The sequence below is a fragment of the Aotus nancymaae genome, unplaced genomic scaffold (genome assembly GCF_030222135.1).
Source record: "Aotus nancymaae isolate 86718 unplaced genomic scaffold, 86718_ANA_hifiasm-v0.15.2.pri h1tg000025l, whole genome shotgun sequence".
NCBI lineage: Eukaryota > Metazoa > Chordata > Mammalia > Primates > Aotidae > Aotus > Aotus nancymaae.
In genome coordinates, this window is record NW_026988438.1 from 36,414,692 (window position 1) to 36,440,776 (window position 26,085).

General features: G+C 38.0%; 1 protein-coding gene and 1 pseudogene across 1 annotated transcript in view; both read right to left on the reverse strand.

Moving 5' to 3' along the window:
• STK31 (serine/threonine kinase 31) overlaps positions 1–26,085 on the reverse strand; it is a 138,238-nt gene that overhangs the window by 21,639 nt on the left and 90,514 nt on the right. Inside the window, exons 19-21 of the mRNA XM_012447846.2 lie at positions 25,879–25,965; positions 24,685–24,834; positions 21,846–21,968 (exon numbers count right to left, since the gene is read on the reverse strand). Coding sequence (XP_012303269.1) covers positions 21,846–21,968; positions 24,685–24,834; positions 25,879–25,965 — 360 coding nt within the window. The remainder of the gene's footprint in view (positions 1–21,845; positions 21,969–24,684; positions 24,835–25,878; positions 25,966–26,085) is intronic.
• On the reverse strand, positions 17,894–19,323 carry LOC105714005 (PRAME family member 17-like; annotated as a pseudogene).

Below are 26,085 nucleotides of genomic sequence, written 5' to 3' on the forward strand. Positions count from 1 at the left end.
TAAATCAGAGGGTCCCCGTCTGGTGCTCCAGTCCAGATACAGCGCTTCCCTGAAAGCCTTAGCAATACACAGAACAGGCGATCTTTGTCAGTCAAGCGCCGGGAATTACAAACGTGGAGTTGAATAAGAGTCTGTGGACTGAGCTATTGCCCCCTTCCCCTGCCCGGAGAGAGAGGGAGCTGTAAGCGGGAGCAGCTGGGTGCCGCTGGGTGGGTCCCTACCCTCCCCAACAAACCCCAGAGGGCTGAAGCTCTGACTCTAATGGGTTATGCAGCCAGTGCCACAGTCTGAGATGAACTCTGAATGATCCAGCCCAGTGGAGGAAGGGCACAACCCACCACTAGAGGGGTGGGACTGGGCTACATGTTTTAACAAAAAACACAGGAAGCCTAGGTAGCAACGGGACGGCGTTCTTGACAACCCAGCAGTGCCTACAGGTCTGCGGAAGAGGCAGGCCTAATCTCCCAGTATAATCAAAAAAGACATAGGAAGCTTCCCTAGTAACCTGAAGGAGTCCCTAGAAACCCAGTAGCGCCTCCACAGGCAGACAAGCGACCTCATCAAGGAGCTCCCTGACACCACAGCCAGGTAAATCCACAAAGATGGGAAAAAACCAGTGCAAAAAAGATGAAACTATCAAAGACCAGAACACCTCTTCTCCTTCATGGGATCACAACTCCTCAAAAACAGAGGATCACAAGTTGACCAAGGAGTGCAACAAATTGACAGAAACAGGCTTCAGAAGGTGGATAATAACAAACTTTTCTGTGCTAAAGGAACACGTTCTAACTCAATGCAAAGAAACCAAAAACCCTGAAAAAAGGTTAGACAAAATGCTAACTGAATAACAAGCTTAGAAAAAAACAAACGACTTGATGGAGTTGAAAAACACAGCACGAGAACTACATGAAGCAAACACAAGTCTTAATAGCCGAAACAATCAAGCAGAAGAAAGAATATCAGAGATCGAAGATCAACTCAATGAAATAAAAAAAGAAGGCAAGACAAGAGAAAAAAGAGTGAAATGAACAAAGCCTCCAAGAAATATGGTATTATGTGAAAAGACATGACCCATGCTTGATCAGTGTACCTGAATAGGATGGGGAGACTGAATCCAAGCTGGAAAACAAGCTCCAGGATATTATCCAGGAGAACTTGCCAAGCCTAGCAAGGCAGTCCAAATTTCAAATTTAAGAAATACAGAGAACTCCACAAAGATATTCCTCAAGAAGAGCAACCCTAAGGCACATAATCATCAGATTCATCAGGGTTGACATGAAGGAAAATATGCTAAGGGCAGCTGGAGAGAAAGGTCAGGTCACCCACAGAGGGAAGCCAATCAGACTCACAGCTGATATCTCAGCAGAAACCCTACAAGCCAGAAGAGAGTGGGGGCCAATAGTCAACATCCTTAAAGAAAAGAACTTTCAACCCAGAATCTCATATCCAGCCAAACTAAGCTTCGTAAGTGAAGGAGAAATAAAATCCTTTATGGATGAGCAATTACTGACAGATGTTGTCACCACCAGACCTGCCCTACAAGAGCTCCTGAAAGAAACACTAATCACCAAAAGGAACAAGTACCAGTCACTGCAAAGCAAACCAGTTGGCAAAGACCAAAAATGCAATGAAGAAAATGAGTCAACTAATGGGAAAGAAAGCCAGCCAGCAACAAAATGGCAGGATCAAATTCACACATAACAGTATTAACATTGAATGTAAATGACCTAACCGCCCCAATCAAAAGATACACTGGCAAACTGGATAAAAAGTCAGAACCCGTCGGTGCAGTGTATTCAGAAAACCCATTTTTTACATACAAAGACACACACAGACTCAAAATAAAGGGACAGAAGATTTACCAAGCAAATGGAGAACAAAAAAAAGCAGGGGTTGCAATCCTAGTCTCTGATAAAATGGACTTCAAACCAACAAAGATCAAAAGAGACAAAGAAGGACACTATATAATGGTAAAAGGATCAATCCAACAGGAAGAGCTAACTATCCTAAATATATAAGCCCCAACACAGGAGCACCCAGATACATAAAGCAAGTTCTTAATGACCTAAAACAAGATTTAGACTTCCACAAAATAATAGTGGGAGACTGCAACACTCCACTGTCAATATTAGACAGATCAATGAGACAGAAAATTAATAAGGATATCCAGGAATTGAATGCAGAGCTGGAACAAGTGAACCTAATAGACATATACAGAATGCTCCACCCCAAATTCAAAGAATATACATTTTTCTCAGCACCGCATTGCACTTACTCTGAAACTGACCACATTATTGGAAGCAAATCACTCTCAGCAAATGTGAAAGAACAGAAGTCATAACAAACAGTCTATCAGACCACAGCACAATCAGACTAGAACTCAGGGTTAAGAAACACACTCAAACCTACACAATCACTTGGAAATTGAACAATTTGCTTCTGAGTGTCAATTTGATAAACAATGAAATGAAGGCAGAAATAAAGATATTATTCAAAACCAACCAGAATGAAGACACAACTTACCAGAATCTCTGGGGACACCTTTAAAGCAGTGTCGACAGGGAAATTTATAGCAGTAAATGCCCACCAGAGAAGAGAGGAAGATCTAAAATCGATACCCTATTGTCAAAATTGAAAGAGCTAGAGGAGCAACATCAAAAAAACTCAAAAGCTAGCAGAAGACAAGAAATAACTAAAATCAGAGCAGAACTGAAGGAGACAGAGATACAAAAATTCCTTCAAAAAAATCAATAAATCCAGGAGCTGGATTTTCGAAAAGATCAACAAAATAGACCACTAGCCAGATTAATAAAAAAGAAAAGGGAGAAGAATCAAATAGATGCAATAAAAAACGGTAAAGGGGATATCACCAATGATCCCACAGAAATACAAACTACCACCAGAGATTACTGCGAACAGCTCTATTCACATAAACCAGTAAACCAGGAAGAAATGGACAAATAGCTAGACACTTGTACTCTACCAAGACTAAACCAGGAGGAAGTTGAAACCCTGAATAGACCAATAACAAGGGCTGAAGTAGAGGCAGCAATCAACAGTCTACCAACCAAAGATGGGTTCACAGCCGAATTCTACTAGACGTACAAAGAGGAGCTGGTTCCATTCCTCTGAAACTGTATCAAACAATACAAAAGGAGGGAATCCTCCCTAACTCATTTTATGAGACCAACATCATCCTGATATCAAAACGAGGCAGAGACTCAACTAAAAAAGAAAACTTCAGGCCAATATCCATGATGAACATCGACACAAAAATCTTCAATAAAATACTGGCAAATGGATTGCAACAGCACATCAAGAAGCTTATCCATCACGACCAAGTAGGCTTAATCCCAGGAATGCAAGGCTGTTTCAATACACATAAATCCATAAACATAATCCATCACATAAACGGAACCAAAGACAAAAACCACGATTATCTCAATAGATGCAGAGAAGGCCTTCGATAAAATTCAACAGCACTTCATGCTAAAAACTCTCAATAAACTAGGTATGGACAGAATGTATCATAAAATGATAAAAGCTATATATGACAAACCTACAGCCAATATCATACTGAATGGGTAAAAGCTGGAAGAATTCCCTTTGAAATCAGGCACTAGACAAGGATGCCCTCTCTCACCACTCCTATTCAACATAGTATTGGAAGTTCTACCCAGAGCAATCAGGCAAGGAAAAGAAATAAAGGGTATTCAACTAGGAAAGGAGGAAGTCAAACTGTCTCTATTTGCAGATGATATGATCATATATCTAGAAGATCCCATCGTCTCAGCCCAAAATCTTCTCAAACTGATAAGCAACTTCAGCAAAGTCTCAGGATACAAAATCAATGTGCAGAAATCCTAAGCATTCCTATATACCAATAACAGACAGAGAGCCAAATCAAGAGCGAAATCCCATTCACAATTGCTACAAAGAGAATAAAATACCTAGGAATACAATTAACAAAGGATGTAAAGAAGCATTGGCAACAAAAGCCAAAATAGACAAATGGGACCTAATCAAACTCCACAGCTTCTGCACAGCAAAAGAAATGGTCATCAGAGTGAATTGGCAACCAACAGAATGGGAAAAAATTTCTGCAATCTACCAATCTGACAAAGGGCTAATATCCAGAATCTACAAAGAACTAAAACAGATATACAAGAAAAAAAAACGAACAACCCCATTCAAAAGTGGGCAAAGGATATGAACAGACACTTTTCAAAAGAAGACATATATGAGGCCAACAAACATATGAAAAAATGCTCAACATCACTGGTCATTAGAGAAATGCAAATCAAAACCACATTGAGATATCATCTCATGCCAGTTAGAATGGCCATCCTTAAAAAACTCTGGAGACAACAGATGCTAGAGAAGATGTGGAGAAATAGGAACACTCTTACACAGTTGGTGGGAGTGTAAATTAGTTCAACCACTGTGGAAGACAGTGTGGTGATTTCTCAAGGATCTAGAAATAGAAATTCCATTTGACCCAGCAATCCCATTACTGGGTGTATACCCAAAGAACTATAAATCGCTCTACTATAAAGACACATGCACACATATGTTCATTGCAGCCCTGTGTACAATAGCAAAGAACTGAAACCAACCCACATGCCCATCAATGATAGACTGGACAAAGAAAAAGTGATACATATACACCATGGAATACTATGCAGCCATAAAAAACGATGAGTTTGTGTCCTTTGTAGGGACTTGGATGAATCTGGAAACCATCATTCTCAGCAAACTGACACAAGAACAGAAAGCCAAACACCGTATGTTCTCATTCATAGGTAGGTGTTGAACAACGAGAACACATGGACTCAGGGAGAGGAGCATCACACACTGGGGGCAGCTGCAGGGGGTAGGGGAGAGATAGCGGGGAATGGGGAGGGTGGGGAATGGGGAGGGAGGGGAGGGTGGGGAGGGATAACATGGGGAGAAATGCCAGATATAGTATGCATCTAAAGTAAAATAAATAAATTAAAAAAAAAAAAAGAAAGATACGACAGCACCCCAAAAAAAAAAAAAAAAAGAAGAAGAAGAAGTCAGTAGTAATCTCTTCCAAGCATTTGGTCAAGAAAGAATATCTAGATAATTATTTCAGTCACAACTTGCTGGTATTGGAATTTCTCTTTAATTTGATATTTAAGAAGAAATAAATTTGTAACTGCAGAAAAAAAGAAAAAAGAAAAGATTTTTCAACCCAGAATTTCATATCCAGCAAAACTAAGCTTCATAAGCGAAGGAGAAATAAAATCTTTTACAGAAAATCAACTACTGAGAGATTTTCTCACCACCAGGCCTGCCTTACAAGAGCTCCTGAAGGAAGCACTAAACATGGAAAGGAACAACCAGTACCAGCCCCTACAAAAACATACCAAATTGTAAAGACCATCGACACTATGAAGAAACAGCATCAACTAATGGGCAAAACAGCCAGTTAGCATTAAAATGGCAGGATCAAATTCACACATAACAATATTAACCTTAAATGTAATCAGGCTAAATGCCCCAATCAAAAGACACAGACTGGCAAATTGGATAAAGAGTCAAGATCCAATGGTGTGCTGTATTCAGGAGACCCATCTCACAAAAGACACACAAAGGCTCAAAATAAAGGTATGGCAGAAGATTTACCAAGCCAAATGGAGAGCAAAAAAAAAAGCAGGGGTTGCAATCCTAGTCTCTGATAAAACAGACTTTAAACCAACAAAAGATCAAAAGAGACAAAGAAGGGCATTACGTAATGATAAAGAGATCAATGCAAGAAGAGTTAACTATCCTAAATATATATGCATCCAATACAGGAGCACCCAGATACATAAAGCAAGTTCCTAATGTCCTACAAAGAGATTTAGACTCCCACACAATAATAGTGGGAGACTTTAACTCCCCACTGTCGATATTAGATCAACAAGACAGAAAATTAACAAGGATATCCAGGACTTGAACTCAGCTCTGGACCAAGCAGATATTATAGACATCTACAGAACTTTCCACCCCAAATCCACAGAATATAAATTCTTCTCAGCACCACACTACACTTATTCCAAAATTGACCACATAATTGGAAGTAAAACACTCCTCAGCAAATGCAAAAGAATGAAACTCATAACAAATAGTCTCTCAGACCACAGCGCAATCAAATTAGAACGCAGGATTAAGAAACTCACTCAAAACTGCACAATCACATGGAAATGAACAACCTGCTCCTGAATGACTACTAGATAAATAATGAAATGAAGGAAGAAATAAAAATGTTCTTTGAAACCAGTAAGAATGAAGACACAATGTACCAGAATCTCTGAGACACATTTAAAGCAGTGTCTAGAAGGAAATTTATAGCACTAAATGCCCACAAGAGAAACAAGGAAAGATGTAAAATCGACACCCAACATCACAATTAAAAGAACTAGAGGAGCAAGATCAAACAAATTCAAAAGCTAGCAGAAGACAAGAAAAAACTAAGATCAGAGCAGAACTGAGGAAATAGGGACACGAAAAGCCCTCCAAAAAAAATCAGTGAATCAAGGAGCTGGTTTTTTTTTTAAAAATCAACAAAATAGATATGACCACTAGCCAGACTAATAAAGAAGAAAAGAGAGAAGAATCAAATAGATGCAATAAAAAACGATAAAGGGGATATCACCACCAATCCCACAGAAATATAAACTACCATCAGAGAAGACTACAAATACCTCTATGCAACTAAACCAGTAACTCTAGAAGAAATGGACAAATTCCTGAACACACACACCCTCCCAAGACTAAACCAGGAAGAAGTGGAATCCCGGAATAGGCCAATAACAAGGTCTGAAATTGAGGCAGCAATTAATAGCTTACCAACCAAAAAAAGTCCAGGACCAGACAGGTTCACAGTCGAATTCTACCAAAGGTACAAAGAGGAGCTGGTACCATTCCTTCTGAAACTATTACAAACAATACAAAAGGAGGGAATCCTCCCTAACTCATTTTATGAGACCAACATCATTCTGATACCAAAATCTGGCAGAGACACAGCTAAAAAAGAAAATTTCAGGCCAATATCCATGATGAACACTGATGCGAAAATCCTTAATACTGGCAAACTGAATCCAACAGCACATCAAAAAGCTTCTCCATCACAATCAAGTTGGCTTCATCCCTGAGATACAAGGCTGGTTCAACATATGCAAATCTACAAATGTAATTCATCACATAAACAGAACCAAAGACAAAAACCAAATGATTATCTCAATAAATACAGAGAAGGCCTTCAGCAAAATTCAATAACCCTTTATGCTAAAAAAAACTCTCTAAACTAGGTATTGATGAAACAAATCTCAAAATATTAAGAGCTATTTATGAAAAACCCACAGCCAGTATCATACTGAATGGGCAAAAACTGGAAGCATTCCATTTGAAAACTGGGACAAGACAAGGATGCCCTCTCTCACCACTCCTATTAAACACAGAATTAGAAGTTCTGGCCTGGGCAATCAGGCAAGAAAAAGATAAAAGGTATTCAATTAGGTAAAGAGGAAGTCAAATTCTATTTGCAGACAACATGACTGTATATTTAGAAGACCCTATCATCTCAGCCCAAAATCTCCTTAAGCTGATAAGCAACTTCAGCAAAGTCTCAGGATACAAAATCAATGTGCAAAAATCACAAGCATTCCTCTACACCAGTAACAGACAGAGAGTCAAATTATGAGTGAATTCCCATTCACCACTGCTACAAAGAGAATAAAATACCTAGGAATACAACTAACAAAGGATGTAAAGGACCTCTTCAAGGAGGACTACTAACCACTATTCAAGGAAATAAGACAGGACACAAACAGATGGAAAAACATTCCATGCACATGGTTAGGAAGAATTAATATCATGAAAATGACCACACTGCCCAAAGTAATTTATAGATTCAATGCTATCCCCATCAAGCTACCACTGACTTTCTTCACAGAACTGGAAAAAAAACACCTTAAACTTCATATGGAGCCAAAAAAGAGCACACATAGCCAAGACAATCCTAAGCAAAAAAAAAAAAAAAAAAACAAAGCTGGAGGCATCACACTACTTCAAACTATACCACAAGGCTATAGTAATCAGAACAGCATGGTATTGGTACCAAAACAGAGACATAGACCAATAGAAAAGAACAGAGGTCTCAAAAAGAATGCCACACAACTACAACCATCTGATCTTTGACAAACCTGACTAAAATAAGCAATGGGGAAAGGATTCCCTATTTATTAAATAGTGTTCACAAAACTGGCTAGCCATAGGCAGAAAGCTGAAACTGAATCCTTTCCTTACACCTTATACAAAAATTAACTCCAGAGAGATTAAAGATTTAAACATAAAAGCCTAACACCATAAAAACCCTAGAAGAAAACCTAGGCAATACCATTCAGGACATAGGCATGGGCAAGGACTTCATGACTAAAACACCAAAAGCAATGACAACAAAAGCCAAAATTGACAAATAGGAACTAATTAAACTAAAAAGCTTCTGCACAGCATAAGAAACCATCATTACAGTGAACTGGCAACCAACAGAATGGGAAAAAATTTTTGCAATCTACCCATCTGACAAAGTACTAATATCCAGAATCTACAAAGAACTTAAACAAATTTACAAGAAAAAAACAAACAACCCCATCAAAAAGTGAGCGAAGGATATGAACAGACACTTCTCAAAAAAAGACATTTATGCAGCCAACAAATATATGAAAAAAAGCTCATCATCACTGGTCATTAGAAAAATGCAAATCAAAACCACATTGAGATACCATCTCTCACCAGTTTGAACAGTGATCATTAAAAAATCTGGAGACAACAGATGCTGGAGAGGATGTGGAGAAATAGGAATGCTCTGCCCCTGTTGATGGGAATGTAAATTAGTTCAACCATTGTGGAAGACAGTGTAGCAATTCCTCAATGGTCTAGAACTAGAAATATCATTTAACCCAGCAAACCCATTATTGGGTATACACCCAAAGGATTATAAATCATTCTATTATAAAGACACATGCATATGTATGTTTACTGCAGTACTGTTCACAATTGCAAAGGCTTGGAACCAACACAAATGCCTATCAATGATAGACTGGATAAAGAAAATGTGGTACATATACACCATAGAATACTACGCAGCCATAAAAAAGAATAAGTTCACGTCCTCTACAGGGACATGGATGAAACTGGAAACCATCATTCTCAGTAAACTGACACAAGAAAAGAAAACATAACATGGCATGTTCGCATTCATAAGTGGGTGTTGAACAATGAGAACACATGAACCCAGGGAGGGAAACATCACATACCGGGGCCTGTTGTGGGGTGGGGAGCTAGCGGAGGAATAGCAGGGGGTGGGGGAACAGGGGAGGGGTAGCTTTAGGAGAAATACCTAATGTAGATGACGTGGTGACAGATGCAGCAAACCACCATGGCACGTGTACACCTATGTAACAAACCTGCACGTTCCGCCCATGTACCCCAGAACTTAAAGTATAATTTTAAAAATTGGGAAGAATTTTTTACTCATAAATGGCAGGCCATGGCATATCTAGAATTAAGTTTTTTCCAAAAAGGCTAAACAGAAGACCAGGAGTAAATGGGAATATAAGGCATGGTCTGGGAATTATATGATAAGCTCCAAGGCTGAGTAAACAAAGACAAAAACTAGAATGCTACTGATGAACTAGAAGTAGAGACAGACAGTAAATAAACACATTGGATATTTAAGAATAGCAGACAGTAAATGAGAGGACAGGAAGTACTGTTTAGAGAAAAATATAAATGGATTACATTCTATTACTTTTGAAAAACAAAAATTGTAGAGATTCACAAAATCCTGGTTCAGGGAAGTGAATGAAATTACATAAAGGTTTGGATCTCACGTTATTAAGGAGGTCCAGAAAATGCAAAGTCAAGTTCACTGGGTGATCAATATGACTACTAACATCTCCTAGGAATATATTAAGAGGTGTAACAAAATCTTCAAGCACAGTTTTAAAGAATAAAATGTACATGGGGCAATAAATAAGAAGTAAATGAACTCAGAAAAAAACATGGAACTATTTTTTAAAGTCTAATACTTCAGCATGTAACTGTGGCTAAAATTTGAGCATTCATTCAACTAATATTTGAGTGTCCACTTTGCACCAGGCATAGTTCTAGGCATTTGAAGATACAATGGCAAACAAGATAGACAAGCTACTCCCAAAATGCTTACACTCAAGTGGTAGAAGCAGACAATAATAAGCATAAGTAAGTGTATAATATGCTAAGAGAAAAATAAAGCAGAAAAAAAACTGCATTTTAGAGAAAGCAACACTGAAAATGTATCATCTGAATAAAGGAAAGGGGGCCTGATGTGGTAAATCCAAGCACTTTGGAAGGCCAAGGTGGGAAAATCGCTTCAGCTCAGGAGTTTGAGACCAGCCCGAGCAGTATAGTGAGACCCCATCTCTTAAAATACAAAAACATATATATATATAAACAAAGAAAAGAGGTCATTTTTATATTCAACTTCTTCACAGCAGTACTCCTCAATAGAGACGAAAACACAATTCTTTTTCAATGTTACATCAGACAGAATTGTTCTACTTTTTAAAAACTGGCTTCCAGTAAAAGCCTTTAAGATTTTCATAATAACCTAAAAATATTTAATACAAATGATGTCATCATAAAACTATATTCCATTATGTAAGTTAAAAGATACATAAAACAAAATACTGCATGTTCTCACTAAATGTTGAGAACTCATGAACACAAAGAAGAGAACAACAGACACTGGGGCTACTTAAGGGCAGAGGGTGGAATGAGGGAGAGGGGTAGAAAAAAATAACTATAGGGTACTAGGCTTAGTATCTGGGTAACGAAATAACCTGTACAACAAACCCCCATGGCACAAGTTTACCTAAATAACAAATCTGCAAATGTACCCCCAAACCTAAAATAAATGTTTAAAAAAAGATATAGTTTATTACTGAATGTAGAATGATAACCAGCAACACTTGAATTGTCCATTGTTTTGAATTTTTTGTAGGCAGTCTTCAGAACACTTCATTTAATTTGGGTCTCATAAGAAATATAATCTAAAACCACAGTATCTTTGATATGCCCAAAATATCTAGTCAGTTCTAGAGCTTTGCTATCAAACAATTACTTTTTTTTATTGCTATTTCTAAAATTTTTTTAAAGACAAAGTGACAGTAATCTCTTCATGGCCTTGTAAACAAGATCTTTTGATAATGGTTCCAGCTTAACCATTAATTTTAAAAGATAACCATTAATTTAAAAAGTAATCATTAATATTATACATTAATATTATCTTTTTAAGAACAGCCCTTGGATCTTTGACTTTTTGCCCATAGTGTATATATTTTACACTATGTCCCTTCATAATAAATTCCTCAATTCTTTCAGGAGGAAGGTTAACATATACACAGCCTTTTGTACTAAACTAACTTTACTATCAGTAAAAACACTGTTTTACAAAAAGAATTTGACCAACTAAAAAATTTTTTTAAAAACACAATAGCTTCCAAAAATGAAATTCTTAGGTATAAGTCTAACAACACAAGTATAGCATCTGTCAGCTCAAAATAACAGAACGTTGAAAGAAATCAGAGAAAATTTAAATAGAGTTCACAAATTAAGACTCAATGTAGTAAAGATGTGAATTCTCTAAAATGTCAGTTCTCCCCAGATTAATCTACAGATTTAACACAATTCCCATCAAAATCACAGCAGGGCTTCTGTGCGCACAGACAAGCTGTTTGTAAAATATACATGAAAAAGCAGCCAGGCCTGGTGGCTCACTCCTGGTAATCCCAGCACTTTGGGAGGCCAAGGCAGGTGGATCATATGAGGTCAGGAGTTTAAGACCAGCCTGGCCAACATGGTGAAACCCCGTCTCTACTAAAAATTTAAAAATTAGCCAAGTGTGGTAGTAGGTGCCTGTAATCCCAGCTCCTTGGGAGGCTGAGGCACGAGAATCACTTGAACCCAGGAGGCAGAGGTTGCAGTGAGCCAAGACTGTACCACTACACTCCAGCCTGGCAACAGAGTGAGATTCCATCTCAGTAAAATAAAATAAGATATAAAATATAAAATAAAGCAAAAAGAAAAGATATCTGAGTAGATAAAATCTGAAAGAAAAAATGATACTACTCAATTTAAAGATACAATAATCAAGACAGTATGATACTGATAAACAGACACACAGATCAACAAAAGAAAGAGTCCAGAAACAGACTCATACAAACTGGCCCATTTATTTTTGACAAGAATACAAAGACAATTCAATAGAGAATTATAGTCTTTTAAACAAATGGTGTTGTAAAACTGGAAATCCATATGCAAAAACATGAACCTTGATATAAACTTGCCACCATACACAAAAATTACATTCAAAGAGATCCTAGCTCTAAATGTAAACCATACAACTATAAAGCTTTTAGAAGAAAATGTAAGAAAAAATATTCATGGCTTTGGGTTACGCAAAGAGCTCTTATACATAATATTAAAAGCATGATACATAAAAGGAAAGCAGTAATAAATTAAACTTCAAAATTAAAACCCTTTTCTCTGCAAAATATACTGTTAAGAAAATGAAAAGAAAAGCTACAGGCTACAAAAAATCATTGCAAATAACATCTGATAAAGAACTCGTATCTAGAATATATTTGTGAATGCCCAAAACTCAATAGCAAGAAAACAAAAATCCAATTTAAAAAAAGGCAAAAGACTTGAACAGACACTTCACCAAAGAAAATACAGGAAGCCAAAAATGAACAAACTAAAAGATGCTCAACATCATTATCCATTAGAGAAATTAAAACCACAATGAAACACACCAATGAGAATGGCTAAAAAAGAAGACAATCACAATACCAGGTGCTGACAATGATGCTGAACAAGTGAATATATTCATATACTGCAGGTGTGAATGAAAAATAGTATAGCCACTCTGGAAAACAGTTTGGCAGCTCCTTATAGAGTAATACATACAATTACAGTCTGACTCAGCAATTTCACTCCTGGGTATTTACCCTAGAGAAATAAAAACTTATGTTCACATAAAAACTTATATACACATGTTCACAGTAGCTTTATCTACAATAGCCAAAAACTGGAGACAATGCAAATGTTCTGCAACAGGTGAAAAAATAAACTTGGTATATACATACAACAGAACACTACTCAGAAACAAAAAAGAGAAAAACTACATTAGACAACTTGGATGTATCACGAAGGATGATTCACATGCTGAATGAAAGAAGCTAGTCTCATAAAGTTATATATTGTATGATACCACTTATATGACATTCTTAAAAGCACAAAATACAGTGATAAAAGATCAATGGCTGCCAGCAATTAAGGGCTAGGGGAGGCTGTGACTACAAAAGGACAGCACACAGGAATTTCCCGGGTTATGGAACTGTTCTGCACCTTGACTGTGGCAATGGTAATTACACTAATCTATAGGTGTCTTAAAATACATAGACTGTATACCAAAAAAGTCCACTGTACCAGTTAATTTAAAAATAAGGTGTTTAAAAGACCTTAATCAATGATCAACAATGAAGAGTAGAAAATCAGCACAATATATTTACTCATGGAGCTATTTACTATACTTTTAAAGGAAATAAGTGGAATAAAAACTATTACCACACTTACATGATACCTTATGAATCTTCCCAGAAACAATAAAATATTTGATATTGATACTTTTCACCCTTCTGATAAAAATAATAAATAGACTGCTGAAGCACTGATGAAAAGGATGCCAGTTTATTTCCATGAGGGTGCTGATTCTATGAAACCAGACAACTTTAAATAAACATGTAGGCATAGGGCTAAGGTCATGACAACACTATGGGAGAACCACTCCATAATTCAATTATCTTCACTGGGACTTTTCTGCCCTTGACATGTGGCATTTCCATACATCCTCTGAAATCTAGGTAGAAGCTCCCAAACCTCCATTCTTGACTTCTGTGTACCTACAGGCTCAACACCACATGGAAGCTGCCAACGTTTGGGGCATGTGCCCTCTGAAACCATGACCTGAGCTGTACCTTGGCTCCTTTTAGCCACAACTGGAGCAGCTGGGACACAGGACACCATGTCCCAAGGCTGCACACAGCAAGGGGGTCCCTGGGCCTAGCCCATGAAACCATTTCTTCCTCCTAGGCCTCTGGGCCTGTGATGGGAGGAGCTACTGCAAAGGTTTCTGACATGCCCTAGAGACATTTTCCCCATTGTCTTAGTGATTAACATTCAGCTACTTGTTATTTTTGCAGATTTCTGCAGCTGGCTTGAATTTCTCCCCAGAAATGGGTTTTTCTTTCCTATTGCATCATCAGGCTGTAAATTTTCCCAACTTTTACGCTCTGCTTCCCTTTTAAACCTAAGCTCCAATTCCAAACCATATCTTTGTAAATACACAAAACAATGCTTTCAAAGGCACTCAAGTCACCTCTTGAACAATTTGCTGCTTAGAAATTTCTTTTGTCAGATGCCCTAAATCATCTCCTTCAAGTTCAAAGTTTCACAAATCTCTAGGGAAGGGGTAAAAGGCCTCCAGTCTCTTTGCTAAAACAGCAAAAGTCACATTTATTCTAGTTCTAACAAGTTCCTCATCTTCACCTGAGACCACCTCAACCTGGACTTCATTCGTCATATCACTACCAGCATTTTGCTCAAAGCCATTCAACAAGTCTCTAGGAAGTTTCAAACTTTCCCACATCTTCCTGTCCTCTTCTGAGCCCTCCAAATTGTACCAACCTTGGCCTACTACCCAGCTGCAAAGTCATTTCCACATTTTCAGGTATCTTTACAGCAGCATCCCAATCTCAATACAAATTTATTGTATTGGTCCATTCTCACACTGCTAATAAAGACATCCTCCAGACTGGATAATTTATAAAGGAACGAGGTTTAATTAACTCACAGTTCAGCATGCCTGTGGAGTCCTCAGGAAACTTACAATCATGGCAGGAGAGAAAGTAAACACATCCTTCTTCACATAGCAGCATCAAGGAGAATTGTCAAGCAAAAGGGGAAATACCCCTTATAAAACCATCAGATCTTGTGAGGCTTATTCACTACCATGACAACAGCATTGGGGAAACTGCCTCCATGATTCAATTATCTCCACCTGACCCCACCCTTGACACATGGGAATTACAATTCAACTTGAGATTTAGGTGGAGACACAGCCAAACCATATCATCTGACTTCTTTCTCTTGGCAGAATTATTTTAAGATTCAGCCATCTTACTGAGTTATATTTATAGTTCAATTGTTTTATTCCTGAGTAGTACTCCAATAGATAGACACATATATAGCAGACTGTTTATCCATTCATCGGTTGATGAACTTTGAGTTGTTTCTAGTTTTCATCTATTACATATAAATTCTTTCAATATTTACATATAAGTCTCTGTGTGGCCATATGCTTTCATTTCTTTTGGCTAAATATCTAGGAATGGAATTGCTGGGTCATAGAGTAGGTATATGTTCAACCTTTTAACAAACTACCAAATGTTTTTCAAAGCGGTTGTTCCCTTTACATTCCCTTGGGCAATATATATGAATTACAGATACAACACAACACATCTAAGCAACACTTGGTATGATCTTTTTAATTTTACACATTATATTGAGTAGTGTAATGGTATCTCATTTTGGTTTTAATCTGTAGTTCCCTAATGACTAATGGTGTTCAGAGCATCTTTCATATGCTTACATGCCATGTGGACACCTTCTTCTTTGGTGAAGTGCCTTCTTTAAACATTTTGCCCATTTCTTAACTGGGCAGTCTTCTTAGTATCGATTATAGGAGCACTTAATAATCTGGATACAATGGTTTTGTCAGATATATGTTTTGCAAATATTTTCTCCCAGTCTGTAGCTTGCCTTTCATTTTTATGACAATGTCTTTTAAAGAGCAAAGTTTTGAATTTTGATGAAATCCAAATGATTGTTTTCTTTGAGAGCTGATGTATTCTGTGTCCTACTTAAGAAATATTTGCCAGACTGAAAGTCAAATAAGATTTTATCCTATATTTTCTTCTAGAAGTTTTAGAGACTCAGGTTTTACACTTAGGTCTGATACACATTTTGAGGGGTTTTTTTTTTGAGACAGAGTCTCACTTTGTTGCCCAGGCTGCAGTGCAGTGGTGCAATCTTGGCTCACTGCAACCTCTGCCTCCTGGGTTCAAGTGATTCTCCTCTCTGCCTCCCTAGTAGCTGGGATTACAGGCACACACCACTACGTCCAGTGCATGGTGCAAGGAATGAATCAAAACTTATTCTCTACATATGGTATGAGTTGTCCTGTATCATTTTTGTTGAGGATTCTCCTTTTACTCAGAGAACTGCCTTGACATCTTTTGTCAAAAGCCAGTTGTCGTATGTGTGCAGGCTATTTTTTATTTTTCATAAAGACACATGCACACATCTGTTTACTGCAGTACTGTTCACAATAGCAAAGACTTGGAACCAACCCAAATGTCCATCAATGATAGACTGGATAAAGAAAATGTGGCACATATACACCATGCAATACTATGCACCCATTAAAAAGGATGAGTTCAAGTCCTTTGCAGGGACATGAATAAAGAAAAGATAGAAACCATCATTCTCACGTTTCTTGATAAGGAGAGAAGGGAGATGTTACAGGAAGATATCTCATTAATAGGAATTAGCTTTCCAAAAGATGTATTTTTCTATTAATGTGGGCTAAAAATACTTTAATATGTTGTATGCATTTTTCTAAAAGGGAAATTGGACACGACTACTTTAATTCAGTAAAACCCACTAGCCACTATGAGGAGAGGCAAGGGTTGGTGATGTCACGAGGCTACTATAATACACACTATGACCATTCCCTTCAAGGTCAGAGGGCAGCCGCTTGTGCAGTGAAGCCCTTTCCCGGCATGGCCAATGATCAGGAACAGATTCCTCTACATCTGCCCATTAGAAGTCAGCAGGGTTCAGTATCTCTGGGGAGCAACGAGGGGTCCTAAGAGGGTAGACCTCAGTGGCTCATCATTACTGCACACACAGAATGTTCCAGGCCCCAAGTGTGCATCTTTTGTGGATGAACTCAGTGAACAGGAACCAGAGAATTAAGAAGAAACAGATGACTGAAGAGAAGTGAAGGGGTGGGAATTAATCAAAATGATCAAATTTCACTTTTGTTACCTTGATTTCCTGAAGCTGAACTTTAATCAGACAACTTAGTGCCTCTCATAAGTAACTAGAGATTTCTGATGTATAAATGGCTAAAAGACATTTTTTAATAACCAACCTTGCCGGGGTAACTTCTGCATTACTCTACAACTTCAGGTTCTATTTCTGACTCTAGGACACAGGTCCCTGAAGGCCTCATGGACGCCAAGTCAGCATTTTCACCCAGTATTGCCCCCTGCAGAGTCACCTTTGTTTTTTCCACTTACAGTGAGAACTTGCCTGAAACACACAGCTCTGTGCTTCCTTTAAGACATGCCTGACCGGGCCTGGCTGCTCACACCTATAAACCCAGCACTGTGGAACGCCGAGGCACGCAGATCACTTGAGGTCAGGAGTTCGAGGCCAGCCTTGCCAACATCGTGAAACCCTGTCTGTACTAAAAATACAAAAAATTAACTGGGTCTTGTGGCACATGCCCGTAACACCAGCTACTCGGGAAGCTAAGGCAGGAGAATCACTTTAACCTGGGAGGTGGAGGTTGCAGTGAGCTGAGACTGTGCCACTGCACTTCAGCCTGAGTGACAGAGCGAGACCCCAATTCAATAAAAAAAAAGCACCTATGTCCTCAATTTTAGTGCCCAAGTGTCCATAAGGAAGTATATCCATCCCACTAACCAGGACTTCCTTAGGAGCAAAGATAGAACTCCAGCTCCTCAGATGGCCATTAGCCACAGGAAGGGCAGGGGTCGGGACCAAAGATCCTCTTGGGCTGCCTTACTTCCCTGAGTGTACGCATCAGCTCAGCCCAAATTGGGGCGAGGATCTCCCAAATGACATGACCCCTGTTGTCAAGACTCTCCAGAGGGGCAGGATATGTCTCTGGGCCTAACTTGCTCAGCCTGCCTGTGACACAGCAGGTCTTTCAGAGCATTCATCGGAGATTTTCATTTCCACAAAAGTACAAGGTGGTAAGCTGGCAGCAGTGGCTCAGGGCACGCAGGATGACCCCGAGATGGGAGTCCTGAATCCGACAGTCCTATAAGATGAGGCTCTTGAGAGTAGCAGCAGTTTTCTCTAGCAAGACTCCAAGGGGCTCAAGATTGCAGGTCCACATTAGGATATGACTCAGATCCAGCTGCTTTAGCTGACTGAGGCTTGGGTACGGAGACAGATATTCCATGTCCCAATTAGCTAGGTAAGCCTTATGCAATGTTAAGGCCTCCAAGGGGTTCTTGAGGCACCTGAGCAAGTGGTCCAGATGCTCTTTGATATTATTGACCTTTGTTACAAAGAGCATCTCAGGGTAGTCCAGGCAGAGAAATGGAGTTTCCAAGTCAGGAATGAACTGCTGTTGGCTGCACACGGATAACTCATGATCATAACTGAAGGCTAAAAAGAGTTTGCAAAGATTGCTCATCTGGCTCAGGTAAGTGGCAGACTTTCCTGTTCTATTCAGTGAGCACTTTCTCTGGACTTCCAACTCCTGGATACTGTCTGGGTATACCATTTGCAATAAATTTCTGAAAACTGAAGTAGGCATTGAGTAATTCTGCACCTTAGTACAACACGGGTGTACTAAACCTCTTCTGTAGTGGATCCAGCCACAGAGGTAGCTCAGACACTCATCCAGGGTACTTTCCTTAAGGCAGAGGTCTATGAATAACTTCAAGGTCGGTGCTCTCCCATCATTGGACAGTCCTCCACTGTCTGCCTCTTACCCATGGCCTCTGGGGAGCAGGACAGGGCCATGGCTCCAGACCATAAGGTCCAGAAATTCTCATCAACATTCCCCAAGCCCAGCACTTGAAGTTTCCACCTCCTGGGGCAAAATTTCACAGCCTTCATGGTCAGCAGTGTATCAAGTCCCATCAGCACAACTTGCAAGGTCTCCAGATGAGGTGTCTTCATCAGGGACCCCAGAGGGAGGCAGGAGAAGGGCCAGGTCTGCACCATGGCCTTTAGAATCTCACAGCTTCTGCTATTGAAGGCCTCTATGAAAATCAGAAAGAAGATCTCCCCAGGCAGCTCATCCAGGGTGAAGATGTCCAAGTACAGGTCCCTCAGCAGGTTCTGTGCTCCCAGCTCCAGGAGTCTGTGTGAGGCCTGGAAGCTCATTCTGATAAATCAGATCTGGATTCATTTTGCAGTGTGCTCAGACCTCTTGGAGAACCAGGCAGTTAACTCCAGGCATCACAGCTCTGGGTCTCTTCTGAGGGTGCTCAAAACCTTTCTTTGTGCAGTCTATTTATACTGTCTGTATTCTATTCCATTCATCTGTATGTTTAACTTCACAGCAGTATCACTTTTGTTTTTAGAAACAGGGTCCTGCTCTGTAGCCTAGGCTGGAGTGCAGTAGAGCAGTCATAGCTTACTACAGCCTTAAACTCCTGGACTCAAGCAATCCTTCCACCTCAGCCCACCAAGAAGCTAGAACCATAGACACCCACTACACCCAACTAATTGTTATTTTTTGTAGCTAACAGGGGGTTCTCACTGTGTTGTCTAGGCTAGTCTTGCCTGGCCTCAAGCAATCTTCCTGCCTCAGCCTCCCTAAGTGCTGGGATTACTGGCGTGAGCCACCACTCTAGGCCCACGCCGTCTTAGTTTCCTGGAATCTATTAAGTCATAAAATCAGCTAGTTTGGGTCCTTCAATTTTGTTCTTTTTCAGACTTGTTAGCTGGCTATCTCAGATCCTCTGCATTTTTATATTAATTGTAAAATCTAATTGTCAATTTCTGGAAAAAAAAAATCTACTAGCAGTTGTGTTGAAATTACATTGAATCTTATGAACCAATCCGAGAACAAATGACATCCATACAATGTCTCTAGTCCACGAGCATGGTGTATCTCTCCATTTATTTACATCTTGAATTTCTCTGAACAATGCTTTGTAGTTTTCATAATGTGCAACTCTTGTACATCTTTTGCTAAATTTACCCCTATAAATTCCATATTTTAATACTTCTGTAAATGATTTTTAAATTTTAATTTCCTATTATTTGTTGCTTATATAAAAGCACAATTGTATGGAAATTAAAACTGCTATATTTCTAAACTCATTAGTTCTAGTAGCTTTTATGTACATTCTCAAAGATTTTCTACACAATTAAGCATGTCATCTGCAAATAAGGACAGCTTTACTTCTTTTTTTTTTTTGAGACGGAGTTTCGCTCTTATTACCCAGACTGGAGTGCAATGGTGCGATCTCGGCTCATCGTAACCTCCGCCTCCTGGGTTCAGGCAATTCTCCTGCCTCAGCCTCCTGAGTAGCTGGGATTACAGGCACGCACCACCATGTCCAGCTAATTTTCTGTATTTTTAGTAGAGATGGGGTTTCACCATGTTGATCGGGATGGTCTCGAAGCTTTACTTCTTCATTTTCAAACTCTATGACTTTTATTTCTTTTGGTGACCTTATTACACTGGGTGGAACAGAGATCAGCAAACTATATGGCCTCTGCACCAAACTGATCCCACTACTTGTGTTTTGTACAGCTAAAATCCAAGGGTGCTTTTCACATTTTTAAATGTTTAATAGAAAATTGAAGGAATACTATTTCATGTACATGCAAACTACATGAAATTTAAATTTCAATATCCATAAAGAAAGTATTACTGGAAGAGAGCCACACTGTTTACATACTGTCTATGTCTGCTTTTATGCTATAGCAGGAGAATTCAGTACTTGCAACATAGACCATCTGGTCATTTATAGGAAATGTTTGCTGACCCCTGGGCTGGTAAGAACAGTCTTCCTTCTCTTGTTAATACTTAATCCCTATTAACTCTTGTTTTTTTTTTAACAAGGAGATTTTTATTTATGTGTTCAACAAAGATAAGGTTTTGTCATACTCAAGGCTTTGGAAAAAGAGGCACTCTCTACTCCTCCATGTAAAATAGCAGTACAAAATGGAACAAGCTTTTTATTTGTCTTCCAACTTTTATTTTAGGTTCAAGTGGTATATGTGCAGGTTTGTTACATGGGTAAATTGTGTGTCATGGGTGTTTGGTGTACAGATAATTTTGTCACCCAGGTAGTTACCCTAATATCTAACAGGTAGTTTTTCAATCCCTACCTTTCTCCCAACCTCCACTCTCAAGTAGACCCCAATGTCCCTTCTTTGTATCCATGCGTACTCGGTGTTTACTTCCCACTTATGAGAACATGCAGTATTTGGCTTTCTGATCCAGAGTAAATTCACTTAGGATAATGGCCTCTAGCTCCATCCAACTTCTTAATTATTAAACCATGAATGAGAAATAGCTATTTGGTTTACACTGGAAGCAGGAACACACTCAAGGTTCATTTAACATTTATTTTCCATATATGCATGAATTGCTTTCAGATTAATATAGGACAAAATAATCTTCACTGTTAATGGTGACTTCAACAAAACTAAGAAAATAGCATAATACCTAAAATATACATCAAGCCAAATTGTAGAAAGTACACAATAGGTAATAGGAAGCATATCAACAGTTTTTGATAAAACTTTTAAAAATGTTCTACTAAAAGTCTACTGCTTTTTATTTTTAAGGAGAATCACTATAAAATCGTCACTTTATATACTGAGTGTGTGTGTGTGTGTGTGTGTGTGTATAAATGACTGATCTATTTAAACAAAAAATAACATACCCATAATAAAAGGCAGCCATAAGCATATAAGTCTGAACTTGCAGAAGCAGGTTTTCCCATTTTCAACTCAGGTGATATCAAACTCAAGTCACCAACCATCATGTTCACTGAGGCTCGCTGACTCTGCAAAAACAATATATTAAATATTTCAGACACAACACACTTGAGGTAACTTTCTGTGAAGTACTCTCCATTTAATCAATACAAAAAACCAAATTCATTTTAAATATTTCATTCTCTTGCTTTCAAATAGTTTCATCTAATTTTTTCTATTATAAATTGCTCTTCAAATCAGTCTCATAAATTTTGGAACTTTTTTTGCATTCAGCTTGTAGACTTGAACAGATTTAAAACTAATAACCACTGAGTCTGTGATTAAACATTTGATACTTTTTAAAAAATTTCACACGAGTAAGTGGCAGTGCTATGTTCTAATTCTGAAAATTCTAATATTTCATTTAAGAACTGAAATACTACAAAGTACTTTCCCTCCTTACTGACCAGTCTCTAAATATATCAATTCTAACATGCAAAGATGATCAGTGGCAATAGCATGAACCCTAGATTCAGGCAGATCTTGGTTACAATTCCCCACTCTCCCATTTATTTGCTGTGTGACCTTGGAATTTAACCTCTTTTTTGTCCAATTTTTAAATTTATTTTTAGTTTTTATGGATACATAGTAGGTGTAAACCTCTCTGAACCTAAATTAATTTGTAAAATGGAAATAATGTCTACCTTACAGAGATACCTATCATGTACCTTAACTAAGTGCTATCTTTTCTCTAGCTATGATTTTGATCCTTGCTTCTCAAAGTATGGTCCAAAGGCCAGGAGCTACAGCATTAACTGGTAGCTTGTTAGAAATGCAGATAATCCACTTCAAAAATGCTGAATATTAATTTGCATTTTAACATGATCACCAGGTGAGTCATATGCACTATAAGGTCTGAAAAGCAATGATCCTGACCTCAGACTACTCCCCAAATTTATCTTCCTGATGGACACGTCAATCTGAAAGCTGCATGGAAAATGTAGCAGAAGGTTTGTTCAATATTTCAGAACACATATTTTAACTGAAGATTAAAAATAATGCTTTGAGGAATAATAATAGGTGATGAATATGTATTTAAAAAGAAGAGTAATTGCTGGACTCGTCATATCTACAATTATGCAAACGGTATAAGGTAAACTAACCAGAATCCCTAAAGTTTGAGATCTTTTAAAATTCATAATTCAGTTATATTCCTTAGCATATCTTAACTTTCATTTAAACTAATGTAATGAAGTAAATATTTCAGAAAATCAATCTGTATAAATCCCACACAATCTAGCTTTTGATTATAGTTGCAGTTTCATTTTCTTATCTTTCTGCGCTACCATATGAAAACCATTAAGACTACATATACTCCAGTAGCATTACCCTATGACTTGCAGATGATCAAAGTATAAAAGCATTGTTAACATATACTAGTCAAAGGAAACTGCTCAGATAATAAACAAATGTTGGCAAGGATCCAGAGAAAACGAAATCCCTATACATTACTGATAAGAACGTAAAATGAGATAGCCACTTTGGAAAATAGTTTGGCTCCTCAAAAAGTAAAATAATATAACCCAGTAATCTGACTCCCAAAAGAAATGTGAAAACATGTCCACACAAAAAAATTGAATGCTAATACTCATAGCAGCATTATTCATATAATCAAAAAGTATAAACAACTCAAATGTTCAGCAACTGAATATATAAACAAAATGTGGTGTATCCATACAATGAAATATAATTTGGCAATAAAAAGGAATGACATTCTGATGCAGTCAACAATGTGAATGAACTTTGATAACAATATGCTAAGTGAAATAAGCATGAAAGGCCACATATTATATAATTCTATTTACATGAGATGCCCAAAATAGGCAATCCATGGAGACAGAAAATGTATAGCGGTTTCCAGGCTTGAGAAGAAGGGGGAAATTTGAGTGACTGCTTATCAGTATGGATTTTCTTTTCGGGAATGATAAAAGTGTACTGGAATTCAATACTGATTATCACTGCACAACTTTGTGAATGTACTACAACTATTACTGAATTATATACATTACATGAATTCTATCTCAGTAAAGCTGTTACTTTTAGAAAAATAATTGCTGATTTGGCTACTCCACATTGACTATATACTTCAAAACATCTTGTTGTATATGATAAATATATACAATTTTTATTTCTCAATTAAAATAGGGAATTTTTCCCTCATGATCATGAGTATTTTGAGACTACCCATTATAACAAAAAAAATCACAACATGCTCTTTAATTGTCTTATCTTTGCCATCTCTACAAACTGCCTATTCTGAGATGATATAACACCAAATTAACAGCCATTAGAGTTGAATCAGAATTTAAATTAAAAAGCCCAAGGTTTCCAGGTTTCTAAAATCGCACATTATTACCAAAAAATAGCAGAGTATCTATATTTAAAGTGTATCTATAGAGGGAGGGACACCAGTGGAGAGAGGTTGGGAGATGGCCACCTAGTTTCCTTGCATGTTTCCTAGCAATTAAATGTTTCCTAATGAGGATAAAATAATTAATGTTGTCAATGCCACTGAGTATATAATGTCAGGTAGCTCCTAAGACTTATGGTTAAAATACATAATGAATGAACTAGAAACTCTTCTTTTAGCACCTCGCTGAGAGCAAACAGTTGCTTATACTACACGACACAGTTTAACTAAAGGCAAAGATCCTGTAATAAATCACATTATATATAAGTGCTGAACTACTGCTTAATAATATTAAATAAAGTCTAGAACCTATTTGCAAAACCATGATATCTTACCACAGATTTGGTAAAGTCAAAATCTCCAACAATTCCTTGTTCACGGTTTAAAGCAAATACATTGTTCTGATGAAGTGATCCATGAATTATGTCAGCCTTATGCAATGTATGAAGGCCCTGGGCAACGCCTTTCATGACCTTTAAAGCTTCCTATAGATAAGTACACACAAAAGTGAGGAAAATCACTTTAATCTTGAAACTTTTCTCTAATTAAAAGACTGGTCTAGGAGTGAGTGAAGTTTTCTCCAAATGAACCATTAATAAGAATACAGCATAGAGAAAGAATTAAAGACCAGATGAAGCCTTGATTATATAATGGTGATAGAATGTGTGTGTGTGCACGCGCGCGAGCGCGCGTGCACGCAATCATACATCATACCTTTTTGGTACCAAGGACTGGTTACATGAAAGACAATTTTTCCATGGATGGGGGGATGGTTTCGGGATCAAACTGCTCCACCTCAGATCACAGGCATTAGATTCTCATAAGGAGCATGCAACTTAGATCCCTCACATGCACAATTCGTAATAGGGTTTATGCTCCAGTGAGAATCTAATGCCTCCACTGATCTCACAGGAAGTGGAGCTCAGGCAGTAATGCTTGCTCACCTGCCACTCACCTCCTGCTGTGCCCCCCTGTTCTTAATAGGCCACAGACTGGTATTAGTCTGTGACCTGAGGTTTGGGAACACACTTGTTCTATTATCTCAAAGAAGCCTTGGATTACAAATACCAACTATGTAAAGTCCCTACAAGAGACTGAAACAGTATTACTCCATAAGAAGAATCAGTGCCTCCTTTACCGTTATTAGTAATCCTAAATTTACAATGATAAAAATTAAAGCTGCCACTTAAGCACTTATAATACTAAGTGCTATATTAGGCAGGTCACATACAGCACAGCTTATTAGTTATAAGCTTGGGCTTTGGAACCAGAAAGACTTAATTTCAAGTCCCAACTCTACCTCTGGCTAAGGGACCCTGTGCAAGTCAATCCCTTTAAGCCTTTTTCTCATCCATATAATATGGTAACTCCTATCACAGGTTTGATGCAACAATTAAACAGAATACCACAAGTCAAAATTTTACCAAGTATATAGCATGTAGTATGCCCTGAATAAATATTAGGTGTTATGTTCTCATTTAATACATCTATGGAAATAAACAGTGCTTACTTCTGAATTTAATACTTACTTCTGAATTCAAAGGCATGCTGGCTTGAACGGCACTCAGGCTTGCCCTAGGGTAGTATGGGACCATCACATAAGCCAAAGGATCAGACTAAGAAGCAAAACAGAGAATGTGACTCCAAGTGAAAACTTCTTCAACATATTTTTAGCATACATTGATTCTATAGAATAATTTTTGTTTATGTTAAGGGGAATGACCTGTTGCTCTAAA